The 17,204-nt window shown below is 36.9% G+C and overlaps 1 protein-coding gene across 1 annotated transcript in view; it reads left to right on the top strand.

Moving 5' to 3' along the window:
- LOC131480435 (cTAGE family member 6-like) overlaps positions 1–17,204 on the top strand; it is a 53,221-nt gene that overhangs the window by 16,184 nt on the left and 19,833 nt on the right. Inside the window, exons 5-6 of the mRNA XM_058665266.1 lie at positions 16,053–16,154; positions 17,050–17,110. Of these exons, the coding sequence (XP_058521249.1) occupies positions 16,053–16,154; positions 17,050–17,110 (163 nt within the window). The remainder of the gene's footprint in view (positions 1–16,052; positions 16,155–17,049; positions 17,111–17,204) is intronic.

Raw genomic sequence — 17,204 nt, 5'->3', positions numbered from 1 at the left:
AACTAATTTTCAAGCATTCTATTTTTCAGGTTATTCATTGTAAGAAAAGAGCCCACCATAATTGGGTAAGTTAAAAATTGCCTTAAAGATTTCTCTATTTCTTAGAATAAATTTTGCTTTTCCTTCTGGAAGATAATGCTAGGGATTTAAATTTATAAAAAAAGATGGTATATTAAAAAATCAGTAGTGGTATTACATTCCATTTGGAAAAATAATACATTATCAAATGGTGGTTATTCCAACAGTCTTCTTTTAGCATTTTCTTCTTCCAAAGTAGCCTAGGAGAGGGTGAGAGGGTTAGAGGAACTTCGTGCATGTGCTCATGTTTATGTATTTACAGTTTGGGACATTGGATTGCCCCTTGTTATCTAGAAGAGCCTGAAAGGTCTCTGGATCATTTTACTCATTTGTCAAACAGATGGAATTAAAAAAAGAGCTAGCTAAAGCCCTTTCTAGTCGTAACATTGAGGGTTCTCTTAAGTGATTCTGAGTGTTGGTACAAATTAAGAAAAGGGTCATCTGGGGAACTAGTTGTGCTGCATGATGAGGAAGTGAAGTGGCTGTAGACTTTGAGCAGTTAGAAGGAAGAGCAGAGCTAGAGCCAGTAGCTGTCTACTGGGGAGTGCCTGTCACAGGGAGGTGGAGACAGCATTGAGGGATGTTTGTCAAGTGCTTGACACTGACAAGCATTAAGTCAATGTTAACTGGTGTTACCATTGTTATTATAGTGAAGACTTGCAAGTCTGAGAGGAGCATAGACTGAGAGAGTGGTGTGTTGACTGTCAGGTCCCTCCCCTCTCTGACATTCTGTTTGTTTTGGTTTCCAGAGTTCAAGTGAAGATTCATTAGTGAATTAGCTAACATCATTATAGATTCTGTTTTCTTCACCATTTCTCAGCATTTTCTAAATACATATGCATATTATTATCAAAATTTAGTCATTCAATATGAAAAGACAGATTTACAGAGAGCAGGGATACAGAGAGAAAGATCTTCCATCAGCCAGTTGACTTCCCAGGTGGTTGCAATGGCTGGAGCTGAGCCATTATGAAGCCAAGAGGCAGGAGCTTGTTTAGAATCTTCCATGAGATTGGGTGGTCCCAAGGCTTTGGGCCATGCATTACTGGTTTTCCCAGGCCGTAAACAGGGAGCTGGATGGGAAGTGGAGCAACTGGAACACGATCTGGTACCCAGATGAAATCCTGATGCGTGCAAGGCAAGAACTTATTTTTAAAAAATGTAGATGATGTCTATTAAATTCTTGCTATTTTAGGCAAGATACTTAAAAGTAGTTTGCACATGTTCCTTACTAAACCCATTTAATAAGTATAAATTAGATTATACTGTTTCAGGTTTTATGATGAGAAAAAGGCCCAAGATCACATAATTAGATAGTGAAGGCTAGAGATAGAAATCATAGTCTTTTAGAGTCCAGTCTTATTCTATTAGTTTTTGTAGAATTCTTGTTTGGTAAGTGTGACTTTAACATTAGTACATATAGAAGGTGTACCATCTAGATTCCAGCAAAATGCTATTTTCCAGATTTAAGAAAAGTACTATAGATTTACTGAAACAATCAAATCAGTGCTGGCATTTGGTTTGGTGTTTTAGAATGCCAATTAGGATGCTTGCAACACAGACAGGGGTAACTTGGTTCGACTGCTGATTGCAGCTCCTGAAATTTCCTTACTTGTATTTTGCCCTGGGCCAGTTTCACTGTTGTTAAGTATGCAGAGTGAAACATTAGCTGGGTGCTCATTGTATGGATCTTATCCTCACATAAATGACTACACCGATCATCATTCAGATGAAACAAATTGTGTGTGAGTGCTGCGTTTGTGTGTACTTTTTGAAAACCATTTTCAAGGATTATTTACTTACTTGAATTCTGGGAAAAGGGATGAAATGAGAAAGAGAGAAAGAGAACAATGATTTATGTATTTTCTACTCTCCAAAGACCACAAATCAAGGAGTAGGACCTTCCAGAATGCAGGAGCCAGTAGCTTTAGGCCTCCTAGGTGTGTGGCAGTGATCCATCCTCCCCTCCCTGTAAGGCACATTGGCAGGAAGTTCTTTGTGAAGCTTAGAGTAACTGTGACTTGAATTAAGAACTCTGATATGGGATGATGGTAAACATAGAGATGGCTGAACCTGCTGAGCTACGAAGTTTATGAAAATTTAACAAGAAAGGGGCTGTGCTATATCTTATTATTTGCATCCCGAATTCTTAATATATTATAGAATTTCTAAAGAATATTTCACAATTTATTTTTCTTTACAAAAAGGCAGCTTTCACACTTGATGAACTTTGTTCTGTTTCTACTCTCTTTTCCTTATAATTTCAGCTGTTTATTACTTGTTTGACCTTCTTTCTCCGCCCAGTTAGAATTATTGCCTTCTTCCTTTGAACTTACTTACTTGTATGTCTGGTGATGAATATGTCTTGTATGCCTGGTGATAAATTACTGAGGTCATTTGTACAAAATGTTTTAAGTTAATATACCTAAAATTAATAAATTTTATGTATTCCAATGCATATTTTAAAAGCATGGTACTATCCACATTATTTTTCCCTCCATCCTTTCTTATTTTTCTATTTTAGCTTTTACAGTGATTTACCTTCCATTTAACTTTATAATAAATTGTACCTTCCTCTAAATAAAAAACTCCAAAAATAATAAATAGAAAAAGTAGTGTTCCTCAGATGTACAAAGGCCATGAAAATGACCAAAATTCAAAATATCATGTATATATGTGTGTGTGTGTGCATATATATATATATTTTTTTTTTAAAAAAGATTGATTTTATTACAAAGTCAGATATACATAGAGGAAGAGAGAGAGGAAGATCTTCCATCCGATGAATCACTTCCCAAGTGAGCTGCAACAGCTGGTGCACGCCAATCTGAAGCCGGGAACCTGGAACCTCTTCCAGGTCTCCCACACAGGTGCAGGGTCCCAATGCATTGGGCCGTCCTCGACTGCTTTCCCAGGCCACAAGCAGGGAGCTGGATGGGAAGTGGAGTAGCCGGGATTAGAACTGGCGCCCATATGGGATCCCGGGGCGTTCAAGGCGAGGACTTTTAGCTGCTAGGCCACATCACCGGGCCCTATCTGTATCTTTTAGATATAGATATGTAACATACATACATACATACATACATATATGTATATTTTTCAGCTGTCAATTATCTACAAATAATTGAGCACATAACATATATTCGTGGGACTTTTTTTTTTAAGGGTAATGGTCTCCATTTCTATATGTATTGGGAAAGACAAGGTTTCATTTTTTTATATAACTGAGTACTATTAACATTTTATCTGTGGAAGTGAAAATATTTCTAAAAACTATTTGAGAAAATAATTAGGATATTAATGAAGGAGAAAGAGCGAGGAAGAACATAAATATGAATAAGAGTGAAAGTGCTGTTTCAGTCCACTGAAAATAAACTAGTCAGAGCCCAGATAGTTGAAGTTGAGAGCTTGGATCTCAGTCTACATCTCCATTTGAGTGACAAGGGATCCAGATACTTAACAGTTATCATTGTCTTCTAGGATTTGTTTAATCCGGAATTCAGAACAAGGAGATGGAGCCATGAATTGAACCCAAGTTCTCTAAAGTGGGACATGGCTGTCTTTAGTGGCAGCTTGCCTTCAAGGCCCAACAACAGCCCTTGCTGTGATCATTCTTTGTGTCTTTACCCTGAGAGAGTTTCAAGTTACATTAGTGAGCGAATGTCACTTTTTCGTCAGCAGACCTCTTAGAAGGCTTTGAAGATGTGAGTGCTCAGTGTTTGAACACAGTGTCTTGGAGTATAACATAGTCATTGGCTGAAGTTTGTCTTAACCTTTGAGAATAAGCTGTAGACTCAGAACTAGGTGTTCAGTTCATGTGGCAGTGAAGATGCTGCTTATGATACCTGGTCCTCTGTTGGGCTGCCTGATTTAAGCCCAGGCTCCTCTGCTTCTTATCCAGCTTCCTGCTAATGTGCACCTTAGGCTAGAGCAGCTGACGGTTGAAGAATTTGGTTCCTGACACCTGTGTGAGAGACCCAGATTGAATCCTGGGTTCTTCTTTAGTCCGGCCTGTCTCTGGCTGTGTGGCAAATGAGGAGTGAGCTGGTGTTGGAAAAAAATGTCTCGTTACTATTCAAATAAAAGAATAAGAGAGGTCTTAACTATTAGTACTGACTTTGTATGTATTTTTGACCATATGTCTTTAATGTTGGTTCTTTATTATCTGTGATGCTTCTCTGCCTAGTGCATAAAGACAGATGTGTTTTATTAATTTTACAAAAGATTCACAAATGGACCTAGTAAAATACACTAGAGGCTAAAGTCCTGGCATTGCATTTGCAGGGATCCAAGTTGGGTACAGGTTTATGTGCTAGCCACCCCACTTCCCATTTAGCTCCCTGCTTGTGGTCTGGGAATATTGTTGATGGCCCACTGCACCTTCAGTGGAGACCCAAAAGAAGCTCCTGGCCCCTGGCTTTGAATAGGCTCAGCTTGGGCCATTGTAGATGCTTGCGGAGTGATTCAGTGGATGAAAGATAGTCCTCTCTGTATATCTGACTTTCAAATAAAAATAAATATAACTTTATAAAAATAAAAGATCAAACAATTTTGATTCCATATTATTAATCATTCAATAATTTGTTGATTTCAATAACAATGATTTTGGCATAGTTTTTCACCAAATGTTGATGACATCATAAATATTGGAGTTGGTTAATACATGTAACCTTTTCTGATATGAAGGATACTAATGAATGAGATATGCTTTGTGTGCTTCTGTAATTTGGGGAGTCAAGTTTCTACATTGGAATTAATTTTAAAGTAAAACTTTGTTATTGGATTCCGTTTTATTTGTAGAAATTGCAGATTAAGCTAAATGCCTCTACCATGATTGTAAATTAAGTGACTGTATCTATCTTTAAATTTTTTTTAAAAAGATTTATTTTATTTTTATTACAAAGTCAGATATACTGAGAGGAGGAGAGATAGAGAGGAAGTGGAGCTGCCGGGATTAGAACCAGCAGCCATATGGGATCAAGGCGAGGACCTTGGCCACTAGGCCACGCTGCCGAGCCCTCCTATCTTTAAATGTTAAGGCTAATTGATCGTAATAGTTTCTCCAGTCCAAAGTCTCACATAATTGTGCAAATGATGTGGAGATCTCTCAGAATGAGGTTAACCTTCCACTTGAATGGTTGTGATTATTACATGCTGTTTATTCACTTGGTTGTGCAATCTTTGTTCTCTGTAACATTTGATTTTATCTTTACCTCGTACTGAATAAAATGGGATATGATTTATGCAGCGCCATGAACTTACTGGAAGTACAACATGCATTGATAATTTCATCTATTTTTTTTTAATTATTTATTGTTTAACTTCAGTAATTACATTGTATTATGTGACACAATTACATCTATTTTTTAAAATAGAATTTAGCCACATGCTGCAAAACTGTTTTAGACCTTTATGGTTTCACAGAATCATAGTGAATTTTCTGTAGCGATGAGCGCCTTGAGGCAAATATACAAAGCTGCCATGTGTAATGATTCTGAGTCTCTGTTGCCATTGCCCGAAGCTTGCATCCTCCCACATTGCCCTTAGCATATTACTTGACTAATCAAACAGTCCTCCATCTCACATCAGAGAGCAGCATTCGTTGGCAAGTGCACAAGTCATCTCCAGTTTTAGGCCCATGTCATCTGCTTACCTGAAATATTTCCTTTTCCAGAAGATCCTTCAACTCAAAATGTTTTATCTGCATTTCGTTTCAGGGGATGCATACATTGACAGCGATATTTGTATGCTGTAGGATGTTCATGCTCATTTTCACCTAACATTTGTCTGCATGTTTCTCCATCTTTTGTTATTTTTCAGTGGGCAGCTCGGTTTGCCGAGAGAGAACTCGATGACTTAAAGAAAGAATACGTTTGTAAAAGGAAAAGGTAAGTTTCTTAATGGTAACACTTAACAACTTTTAGCTCTTTTATTGTTACTTTCTTAATTAGATAATATTATAGGCTAAATAATGAAATTTCAGTGATTCCAGCATTTTTCATTGTATTTACTCGTTTTGTCCTTTGTTTTAAATACTTAGGTTACCTGAGTGTTTAATTTCCTACATAATGCTTATTTGCCTTATGTGCAACAGACATTTATATATATATTATATATTCACATATATATTTACATATATTTATATGCTTATATTTATATTATATATTTACATATAACATGTATTATATATTATATATATCATATAACCATTATATATATATAGTTCCACTTCCCTTTTCCCTATGCATTTTGCTGCTGACCGGTTATTCCTTGTCTTCATGAAAAAATGTCGTTTGTCTTATTGTCAAGTTGACTGCTAAAGTCATGCTTTTCTTCTGTTATGTGTATTAGTAAGATTTTTATGATGTTCTTTATAACACTTGAGAGGAGTTTCTTAGGAGGGTAGTTTTATTTTGGCTCACAGGAGACACATCATTAAAAATTGTCTGATGTTTTGGATTCAAGATCTGTTTGGCACGTGTACAGTAGAGTAGCCATTCATTACACAGCCAAATAGTCTCTTACTCCATCACTATACATTGCCTTAATTGAGAAGCCACAAATAAGTTTGATAACAGATATTATGTTAAAGCAAAGACAAAGCAAAGCAAAAATACAGTACCATAGAGTTAAAAAATATGCCATTGAATAACCAATTCATAGGTGATGGAAAGAAAACACAGAGTCTAATTTTCATAATGAATTTCTTGTATTAGATGGAACATATGGTATTTGTCCTTTTGGGTTTGACTTGTTTCACTGAAGATGATGGTCTCTAGGTGTGACCATCTAGTTGCAAATGATATGATTTCCTCCTTTTTATTGGCTGAGTAATACTCCATAAACTAGAGGTACTGCTCTTTATTTAACCACTCCTCTTTGGATGGGCATCCTGATTGTTTCCATGTATTTTCTATTGTAGATTTTGTTGTTGTGAATGTAGGATTACAGCTGCCTCTCATATATGCAGTATTCATTTCCTTTGGGTATATTCCTAGGAGTGGAATACCTGGTTCATGTGGCAGGTTCATTTGCAATTCTCTAAGCACTATCCATATTGACTTCCACAACTGCCGTACTAGCCTGTACTCCCACAGGCAGTGAAGGAGGATATCTTCTTCCCACTCCCCTGCAAGCAGGTGTTGTTAGTTGAGTTCTGAGTGTAGGCCAGTCTGAATGGTTTTAATTTGTATCTTCCTGACAGCTAGGGAGCCTTAGTATCTTTTCATATGTCTGTTAGCCTTTGGATCTCTTCTTTTGAAAAAATCTCTGTTCATTTCCTTTGCCCATTTTTCACAGGGTTGCTTGCTTGCTTCCTTGCTTGATTGATTTTTCTGTCCCTGGTTTTCTGAAGCTCTTTGTAAATCCTGGATATTAGTCCCCTATCACCTGTGTAATGTGCAAAAATTTTCTCCTATTCTGTTAATTGCTTCTTCATTTTGTTAATCATTTCCTTTGCTGCAGAGAAGATTTTTAGTTTGATATAGTCCCATTTGTTTATTTTATCTTCGACTACCTATGATTTTGGGTCTTTCCTAAGAAGTCTAGTTCCATTCCTATTCCTAGGAGAGAGCTTCCTCTATTTTTCTTTAATACTTTGATGGTTTCTCGGTGTATATTTAGGTCCTTGAACCATTTAGAGCTGATTTTTTTTTGTATAATGTGGCAAGTGCAGGTCTTGTTTCTTGATTCTGCAGGCTGCTATCCTGTTGTCCCAACAGCATTTGTTGAATGGCCAAGAATTTTTTCCTGGATTATTTTCAGTTTTCTTGTGAAAGAGTAGTTGGTAATACATGTGTGGTTTCCCTTCTGATGTTTCTATTCTATTTCATTAATATCCTCCTACAGTGTTGATGACCATTGCACTGTAGTATGTCTTGAAGTCTGAAATTGTGATTCCCTCTGCTTGATTTTTCTTCTTCAGGATAGCTTTGGCTATTCGTGGTCTCTTGTGTTTCCAGACGAATTTTTGTATCTTGTATTTCTGAGAAGAATGATGTTGGAATTTTGATTGGGATTGCATTGAATCTGTATATTACTTTTGGTAATATGGACATTTTGATGGTGTTGATCCTGCCAACCCAGGAATATGGTAAATTTCTCCACTTTTCAATGTCTTCTTCTATTTCCTTTTAAAATGTTTTATAGTTTTCATCATAGAGGTCTTCCACATATTTGGTTAGCTTAATTCCTAGATATTTACGATTCCTCTCTGCTTTAAGGACTGTACTTACAATTTCCTTCTCAGTCATGAAATTATTTTTGTACACTAGTGCCATTGATTTGTGTTCATTAATTTGTATCCTGCTACCCTGCCAAAGTCTCTTATGAGTTCCAGTAGTGTCTTGACTGAGTTTTTTGATTCTCTTATGTAGAGGATCATGTCATCTGCAAATAGAGATACTTTCAGTTCCTCATTTCCAATTTGAATTCCTTTGATTCCGTTTTCTTGCCTAATAGCTTTGTTATGAACATCCAATACTATATTGGATAATAATGGTGACAGTGGACATCCCTGTCTAGTTCCAGATTTTGGTGGAAAGGCTGCAGTCTTACTCCATTTAGTATGATGCTGGCATTGGCTTTGATTGTGCTGTAGAATGTTCCTTCTATACTGATCTTGCTTAGGGTTTTCATCATTTAGTGGTAGTGGATCTTATCAAATGCTTTCTCTGCATCTATTGAGATGATCATATTTTTTCAATTTGTTGATGTGAGGTATCACGTTTATTGATTTACGAATGTTGAACCTTTCCTGCATGCCTGGGCTGAATCCCACCTGGTCCAGGTGAATGATCTGCCGGATGTACTGTCTGTTCCTGTTGACTAGCATTTTCTTGAGGATCTTTGCATCTTTGTTCATGAAGGATATTGGTGTACAGTTCACTTTTTCTGTTGCTTTTCTATCTGGCTTTGGTATTAAGGTGATATTGGTTTCATAGAGCTTATAAGGATTGCCTCTATTTCTATTGTTTGGAAAAGCTTGTGGAGGATTGGAGTAAATTCCTCTTGAATATTTTTTTAGAACTCAGCAGTGAAACCATCTGGTCTAGGACTTTTCTTGGTTAGAAGGGCTTTAATTTTGCATTCAATTTCAGTTCAATGTATAAGTCTATTTAGGTTGTTAATTATCTCTTGATTTAGTTTTGGTGGATGTGTATGTCCAAAAATCTGTCCATCTTTTCTGTGTCTTCTGATTTGTTTGCATATAATTGCTTGTAATAGTTCCTAATATTTTCCTGTGTGTCTGAGCTATGTGTTGTTAGATTTTTCTTCTCATCTCTGATGCTATAGATGCTCATCTTCTCACTCCATTTTTTGATTAGTTGGGCTAGTGCGGAGTCTATTTTGTTGGTTTTCTCAAAAAACCAGCTCTTTAATTTATTGTTCTCATATATAGTTCTTTTGGTCTCTGTTTAGTTAATTTCATGCCTTATTTTGATTATTTCGTTTTTCTTACTTATCTAGGGATTACTTTGCTGTTGTGTTTTGTATCCTTCAATTGTAGGGTTAACTCATTTATTTGGTTCCTTTCCAGTTTCTTAACGTAAGCATTGATTGAGATGAACTTTCCTCTTAACACTGTCTTGATTGTGTCCCAAAAGTTTTGATTTGTTGTGTTGATGCCTTCATTTGTTTCAAGCAATTTTTAAATTTTCCCTTTGATTTCCTCTCTAATCCATCAATCATTTAGTAACATATTATTCAGTCTCCATGTATTTGCAAGTCTTCTTGGGTGTTTTGACTTTTGGTCTCTAGCTCCACTCCATGGTGGTCTGAGAAGATTAATGGTATGATTTCAATTTTTTAAAAATTCAATGAAGCTTGTTTTGTGGCCTGTAACATGGTCCGTTCTGGAGAAGGTTCCATGTAGTGATGAAAAAAAAAGTGCATTCTCTGTAGGATGAAAGTTTTGGTAGATATCAAGTAAACCCATTTGTTCTAGAGTTTGGATGATTCTGTTATTTCTTTGCTGAGTTTCAGTCCCATCAAGCTGTCCATTGATGTTAATGAGGTATTAAAGTCCTCCACTATGAATGTATTGGAGTCTATTTCTCCCTTTAAATCCATCAATATTTGTTTCACATAGCCAGATGCCTTAGCATTTGGTGCATGTGCATTTATTATATTGATCTCTTCTTGCTGAATGGATCAGTTGATCATTAGGTGGTGTCCTCCTTCATCTCTTTTGATGTTTTTCACATCACATCTATATCATGTGATATAAGAATGGCTTCACCCACACATTTTTCTTTACCATTTGCTTGGAATATCTTTTCCATCCTTTCACTCTCAGTTTCCTCTGATCTTTGTTGGTGAGATGTGTCTCCTGCAAGCAACAGATAGATGGAGTTTTTTGATCCAGTCCTCTAATCTATAATGTTTAATTGATAAGTTTAAGCCATTTACATTCAATGTGAATATGAATAGGTTGCAGCTTGTTTTTGTCTTTTTTAGCAATGGGTTGTTATTTGATTTAGTCTTCTGCTAGTCTTTTAGTGGAATATTTTCCGAATTTGCCTTTGGTTTTGGTAGTTGCTATTCCTTTTTGCTTTCACGAGAACATCTTTCATATCATTTGTAAGGCAAGTCTAGAAAGCAATTTCTTGCATTTATCTTTGCTATGGAATAATTTCATTTCATTTTCAAAGACAAAGGAGAGTTTTTCAGGATACGTTACTCTGGGCTGAAAATGTTTCCCTTTTTGAATCTGGAATAAGTCATTCCTTTCTCTTCTGGCATTTAGTGTTTCCTCTGAGAAGTCAACTGAGTGTGGGGTTCCTCTATAGGTCATTCAATTTTTTACGTGCACATTCAAGGGTCTTTCGTTATGTCCAACTGAAGAGAGCTTGATTACATGTGTTGTGGTGAGGTTTGTTTTTGATTAACTCTGTTGGAAGTGTTATGACCCTCCTGTATATTGTTTCCCGATTCTTTTCCAGCTTTGGGAACTTTTCATTTATTATTTCTTTGAATACATCTTTAATACCAGCTTCTGTTTCTGCAACTTCTGGAACTTCCATTAACTCTTAGGTTGGGTCTTTTAATTGTATCTTTTAATTCGTGGATACTTTTATTTTAGTTTGACCTTGCTCTGCTTCCAGCTTTTTGATTGTTTGCCCCTGTTGACAGGAAATATCTTCCAATTCTGAAATTTTTTCTTCGGCTTCATTCATTCTATTTTTTGAGAGTCTCCACTGTACTTTTAATTTTCTCCACTGTGTACTTAATTTCTGATATATCTGCTTTCATTTGATTCATTGCTGTTATTTACTTTCTAACATATTCCTTAAATACCTTGTGCTTTCAGTTGTTTAGAAAGTTTATGAGTTCTCTGAATTCTATGTCTCCCATTTTTTTCAGGGTCTTCCTCAGTTAACTCTGAGGGTGGTCAAGGCTTTTCCTCCTTTGCTGGAGAGTCTTCAGTAACAATCCTAGTACCTCTGTGTCTTCTTTTGCCATTTGGCATTGCATTTCTGGTTGGCAGATTCATCTCCTTAGTGCAGATTTCTAAGATGTATTACCTGTTCACCAGCCACTGGTAGGGATTGCTGTTCACTACAACACTGCTCCAGCATTGTTGCCATTTCCCCTTGTCAAGAGGGTCTCCAGGTACCCCCTGCCAACTGCCTGACCCCCTTTTTTCCCCTGTAATCTGTCTCTTGTGCTTCATCCTAATGGTTCTCTGTCATCCAACACTAATTTTTCTGTCAGCTGGTTAGGTAGTCAGGATGTTTGTTGGCTGTTGCCACCTTGTGGGTGACAGGTGCTTTCACTTTCCTGGGTACTCACCTTTCCTGCTGTGGGGCAGATATGGGGCTGGTATAGATTAGATAGTGGAGTGGCTATTCAGAGTGTTCTAGCTGGCAAAGGTCCCCCACTGCCTTGTGCTTTTGCGGCCTCTGCCTGCCCAACTGGTGCCTTGAGTGGGAGTGGTCCAGCTCCTCCCACACAGTGTGTGATCAGAAACTAGCCTTTCTACACTCCGAGGGCATTACTTCTTCTCCCAATTGTGATAGGCCAGTGATGGCAGGTTTTGTGCTTTTGTTCTCATGCACCCACTGCCACCAGCCGGGCAGTTCAATTTGCTGCATCACCAGTCTTGTTTTCTCCTGGAATCTGCCCTCCATTTCTGGGTTGCCAAGAGAAGCCTTAGTCTCTGAGAGAGACCTTTATCCCCTAGGATCCTCTGTTTTGGGTGATTTAGATGTCTGTCTGAGTGGCCCCAATCTAAGAGAGCTTTCAGGAGGGGATAGGCTCAGATTCCGCCACGTGAGACTTCAAAGAGTGACTCACCAGTTCCTCTTTTTATTTTTTTCTTTGTCTGCAACAGTGTTTACCCTATATGGTGCCTGCTTCCACCAGTTTAAGTTGTCATTTGCTGTCTTGGGAGGTTTTTTTTTTTTTTTTCTCAGTCCTCAATGTCTGCTCGTCCCCTGCCTTGATCATGCCAACTCCAGGGAGTTTCAGATGACTTTTCCAGAAATTCTGCTCTTCCTATTCTCTACTCTGCCAATATTTGTCTCTATTTCTGTATGTGCTTAGCTACACCAACCTCTACGTTCGGCTACCTTCCTAGACTCCGATCATTAACTTTCAAATTTCACGTATAATTTCATGAAATCAGCGAGCCAAATCACAGCATTGTTTATTCATTCTGTAATTAAATTTTGGCAGCTTTCTTTTACTCATTTTTGTGTGTGTCTTTTTATTGTTATGATCTTTCTTGACACAGAGAGATTCCCTGTTCTACCTCTGCTTTCTCCCTCAACATCTTCCTTCCATCAATTTCCCCCATATTATTACAGTAGTACAGTCCTTCAGGAACAATTACTTGTCAACATTCTGCTTTTTAATATAGACATCCGTATCTATTCTCAAGATAAATTTATTGACTAAGTTCTCCTTTTGTTTGACTGTATTGATAGATACTGCAACATATCTTCTAATCTTCTGTATGTTAATCTTCATTATATAATTCTTCCTCTATGTATAAGCACACATATATGTATGTATATGCATACATCTAATGTGTGTGTATATATGTATATAAACACACATATGAGTGTACACACACGCACACTCTGGGCTTACCTGTATATCTGTTTAGTGTTTTGCCTGAAAGTTGCTTTGTATCAGAGAAAAGACATGTTATTTTCCATTTTGGGACTGGCTTAATTCACTGGGTATGATGATCAACTTTTGCAAATGATAGAATGTTGCAAATGGTAGAATCCCTTCCTTAATGGCTATATTGTATCCCTGAGGTAAATGTAGCAGTTTTCTTACTCATCCCTCTTTCAGTGGAGTCTTTATTATTTCAATGTCTTTGCTATCATAGATTCTGGTGCTATATATAGGGAGGCAGGTTGATTTGCCATGTACAGATATCACTTCATTTGGATATATTCATAGGAATGGGACACCTTGGACATATGGTAGATCAACATTCAGTTGTCTGAGCACTCTTCACACTGTCATAGTGGGTATACTATTCTGTGATTCTACCAACAACGGGGCAGGTTATTTTTTTCTCCTTATACTCAGCAGCAAGCATTGCTAGTAGATGGCTGCAGCTGCAGGAGCCTCGTTTTGGTCTCCCATCTAGGGGGCAGGCATACAAATATGGCAATCATTTTTACTTATCTCAGTGTATTTCAAGAGAGGTTATCATAAGTGAAGCATGTGGGACATGATTCAGCATCTATAGAGGGTGCTGGTGTTGCAGGTGTCTCCTTGAAGGCCACAACACTGCTGAATTCCTCTTTCATGATTTGTGGTGACTTTATACAATGGAACCAGCACAAATAATAAGTGTATTGAATGTATTTAGAACCTAATAGGGAACATTAATGTTCTGTTGAGTTTAGGTAGTGTTTAGGCTCATTCAGCCTCCGGTTATAACACCTCAACTCTAGCTTTGGATTCAATTCAAAAATTTTTTTAAAATGTCTATTCATCATGGACTTCTGGACATATGCAATTCTTCAGGATATCAAATAAGATTAAAATTGGCAAAATGCATCAGCTGACGTATGGCTGCCATGATTCAGAGAGTAAAACATAAAGTAAGTTCTTCTTATTAGGCTCATGTGAGAAAATTAAGTGAGTTGAATGTTAAATTAGTAAGGTGAAGGAACTTTTTGACTCTATCATGAAAACATTAAAGAATGTTGTTGATTAATGAATTTTAAACAGTGTTGATTTAAAATTCTAAACAGGAAATGGTGCTTTTTGTTGTTTTAAAAAGGTGATCCTGACTATGTGTGTTCTTTCAGTGATTTCACACCCCCCAAATTGGATTGTTGTGAATTGATACTAATACTAATGTGTCATTCCTGCCCATAAACTGTTTCCTAATGGGATTCAATGGATGTTGCTGCTAGTAATTCTTTAGTGTGCAAATACAATCAATAGTATAGGTAAACTGTTAATTTTAAATTCTTGAAAACATATGGTGTATTTTAGCTTCATTGATTTTCTATATGCTGGCTATCTATTTCTCATTACCAGTTTGGTGCTTTAGTAACACATTTCCAAATTTAATACTGGAGAAAATGAAATGAAAGAACGTAATAGTCAGGTGTGCTGCTTTAAATATTTGAAGTAAGAAACAATCATGTATTGGTCATATCATCAGGGTTTCTTTTGCATTGATACTTTAGTAGGCCCTTTCAAAACCAAGGAGAGTGTACAAAGGCCTCATCTCTAGAGGGACAGGTGTCAAAGGATTTCTGACTGTCTGCACCTTATGCTGCCTTTAAAAACATTCTTCTCTCCCATATCCATGGTCATCATAGTTTCATGTACTTCCAAATGTGGTGACTTCTACCATCGCTTAATGCTTGCACAACACCTGATATGGTGAAATGCTTCCTAAGTGACATTTAATATAGTATGTGGAATATAAAACATTTACTGAGCCCCTGAGTTCCATAGTTAATTCACTAGAGGTCATAAAGGTCCAGAGTCATCTGTTTGGGATTTCAAATATTATGTCAATCAAGATGGATAGTGTAGAATCAAAGAACCACTATCTGTGAGCCCTGCAGCCGGATGAAATCACAGTCACATATTGCATACTGTTGTTTGGGTCAGACAGTGTATGTGATGGTGGTCCCAAACATTTGTGTTACCTGGTGACGCGATAAGTATACTAGTTCAAGTATATTTTCAGAATTTGTCCTTGTTTTTCGGTGACACAAGGCTTGACTTCGTTTCTCTGTTTCATTTGCATTTTTATTCAACAGGAATTTGAGAACCCTCTGTATTCCTGTTCAGTCCTTAAGATCAGGCTTTAAGACATTTTCTGGTACAGTTTAAGGGCTCCATAAGTACTTATCACTGCAAGCAGTATGCACACTAATAGAAATAGGCAGCACTGATTATACTTTGGGTGTAATATAATTTTGTAAGGCAAAATTTACTTTAGGTGTAATATAATTTTGTTGCTTTCTGGTCTGACCTGGAAGCCTCGTCAAGATTTTAAAAACTGGTTTGAAAATGATTTATTCATTTACTTATTTGAAAGCATTGGAGAGAAAGAGGGAGAGAGAGAGACCTTGTATACCCGCTGGTTGATTTCTTCAGATAGCTACAACAGCCAGGGCTGTGCCTGGCTGAGGCACTGCATGTGGGATTCCCACATCATTAACCACCAATCTAAAATGACTGGAACCCAGTTTATTGCGGCTTACTCCAGTGTAACAAATATAATGCTGCTTTATATAGGAGTCTGGATGAATATTTTATGTATTATATGTAAGAATATTTTAAGAGGTTTTGCTTTGAAATTTGAGTTTGTAATGTTAATTCTATATCAGAAATGCCTGCATATTAGTTTCATGTTGTGTTTGCAGTGATAATTATGGATATTTTTATGGGAGGCTCCAGTTTTGGTACAGGTAAAAGCATATAAGTCTTTTTTTATGACATGCCTTGAATATATTATGAATTTTCACTTTTGCTTTAAGGTACCTGATGGTCGAGGAAAACTGCCAGCTAGATCAAAGGGCTGATGTGTCACTTGTGGATGAAGATTGGAACTATACAGCAACAGAAATCTTGATGTATAGGTATTAAATGCCTTTAGTCTTGTGGATGAAGCATATCTAAAGTTCATTTCCAGAAAATAATGTTAAAGGATCTAGAAACAAGTGGGACACCTTTGTCTGTCAGTTCAAGTTTCTTCATATTAAATCTAGTTTTTGCCTTGAATCCTTCTTCAGTTTGACTAAGGAGATACTGGAAAGCTTAGAGACAAAGGGCAAGAATTGTCTGTATATGGAGAGTTTTGGTACTTCTTTTTATTTAGGTAGATTAAGGTTAATGTTTACCCCCCCCCCAAAAAAAAACTTGAAATGATGTATTTACTTGAAATGCAGAATTAGAGAGAGTGTGAGAAAAGGTATAAGATAACAGAGAATAAGGCAGACAGTGAAGCTTCCATCTGCTGATTCACTCTCTCAATGGCCTTAACAGTCGTGGCTGAGCCAGCTTGAATTCTGGAGCCTGTAGCTTTCACTTGTTTCCTACATGGTACAAGGGTGCCAAGCATCAGGCTCATCCTCCACATTCCCAGAAACATTTTCTGGGTGTTGGTATTTATGTGAGCAGCTGAACTAGAACAGTTGCCAGTATGGAATTACTGTGATACAGGCAGTAGGTACAGCCCATTGTCTCATGGTGCTGCTCTATCTTACTAGTATTTTTAAGGTAACCAGAACTTTATGGGGGATTTCATTAATATCCTATGATTATATTAAGATTATAGATATCTATATAAGGGTAAGTCTGTGAGCATTATTCATGTTAATACAAATATACACTATACTACACTTAGTATAAATCTTGAGCTTTGTTTTAGACTAGCATAAATAACAGAATTAATGTTAGTATTTTTTAAATCGGCATAAAGACTCAGTATTTTGATTACATTTAAATATTGGAGTAATTCTTTGTTCTTCACAGAAACAGAATCAATGATCTTGAAATAGAACTTCAAAGGACATTTCATTATTACCAGGAAGAGGTAGGTGTGTGCCTGTGTGTGTGTGTACACATGCGTTTACTTGTTCCTGTGAATTTATGTTGGATAGAAAGGGAAAAGTGATTCCTTTACTAGT

Source organism: Ochotona princeps, chromosome 6, assembly GCF_030435755.1.
Source record: "Ochotona princeps isolate mOchPri1 chromosome 6, mOchPri1.hap1, whole genome shotgun sequence".
Classification (NCBI taxonomy): Eukaryota; Metazoa; Chordata; class Mammalia; order Lagomorpha; family Ochotonidae; genus Ochotona; species Ochotona princeps.
Note: the sequence above shows the minus strand (reverse complement) of the source record. Positions and strands in the feature narration are given on the sequence as shown.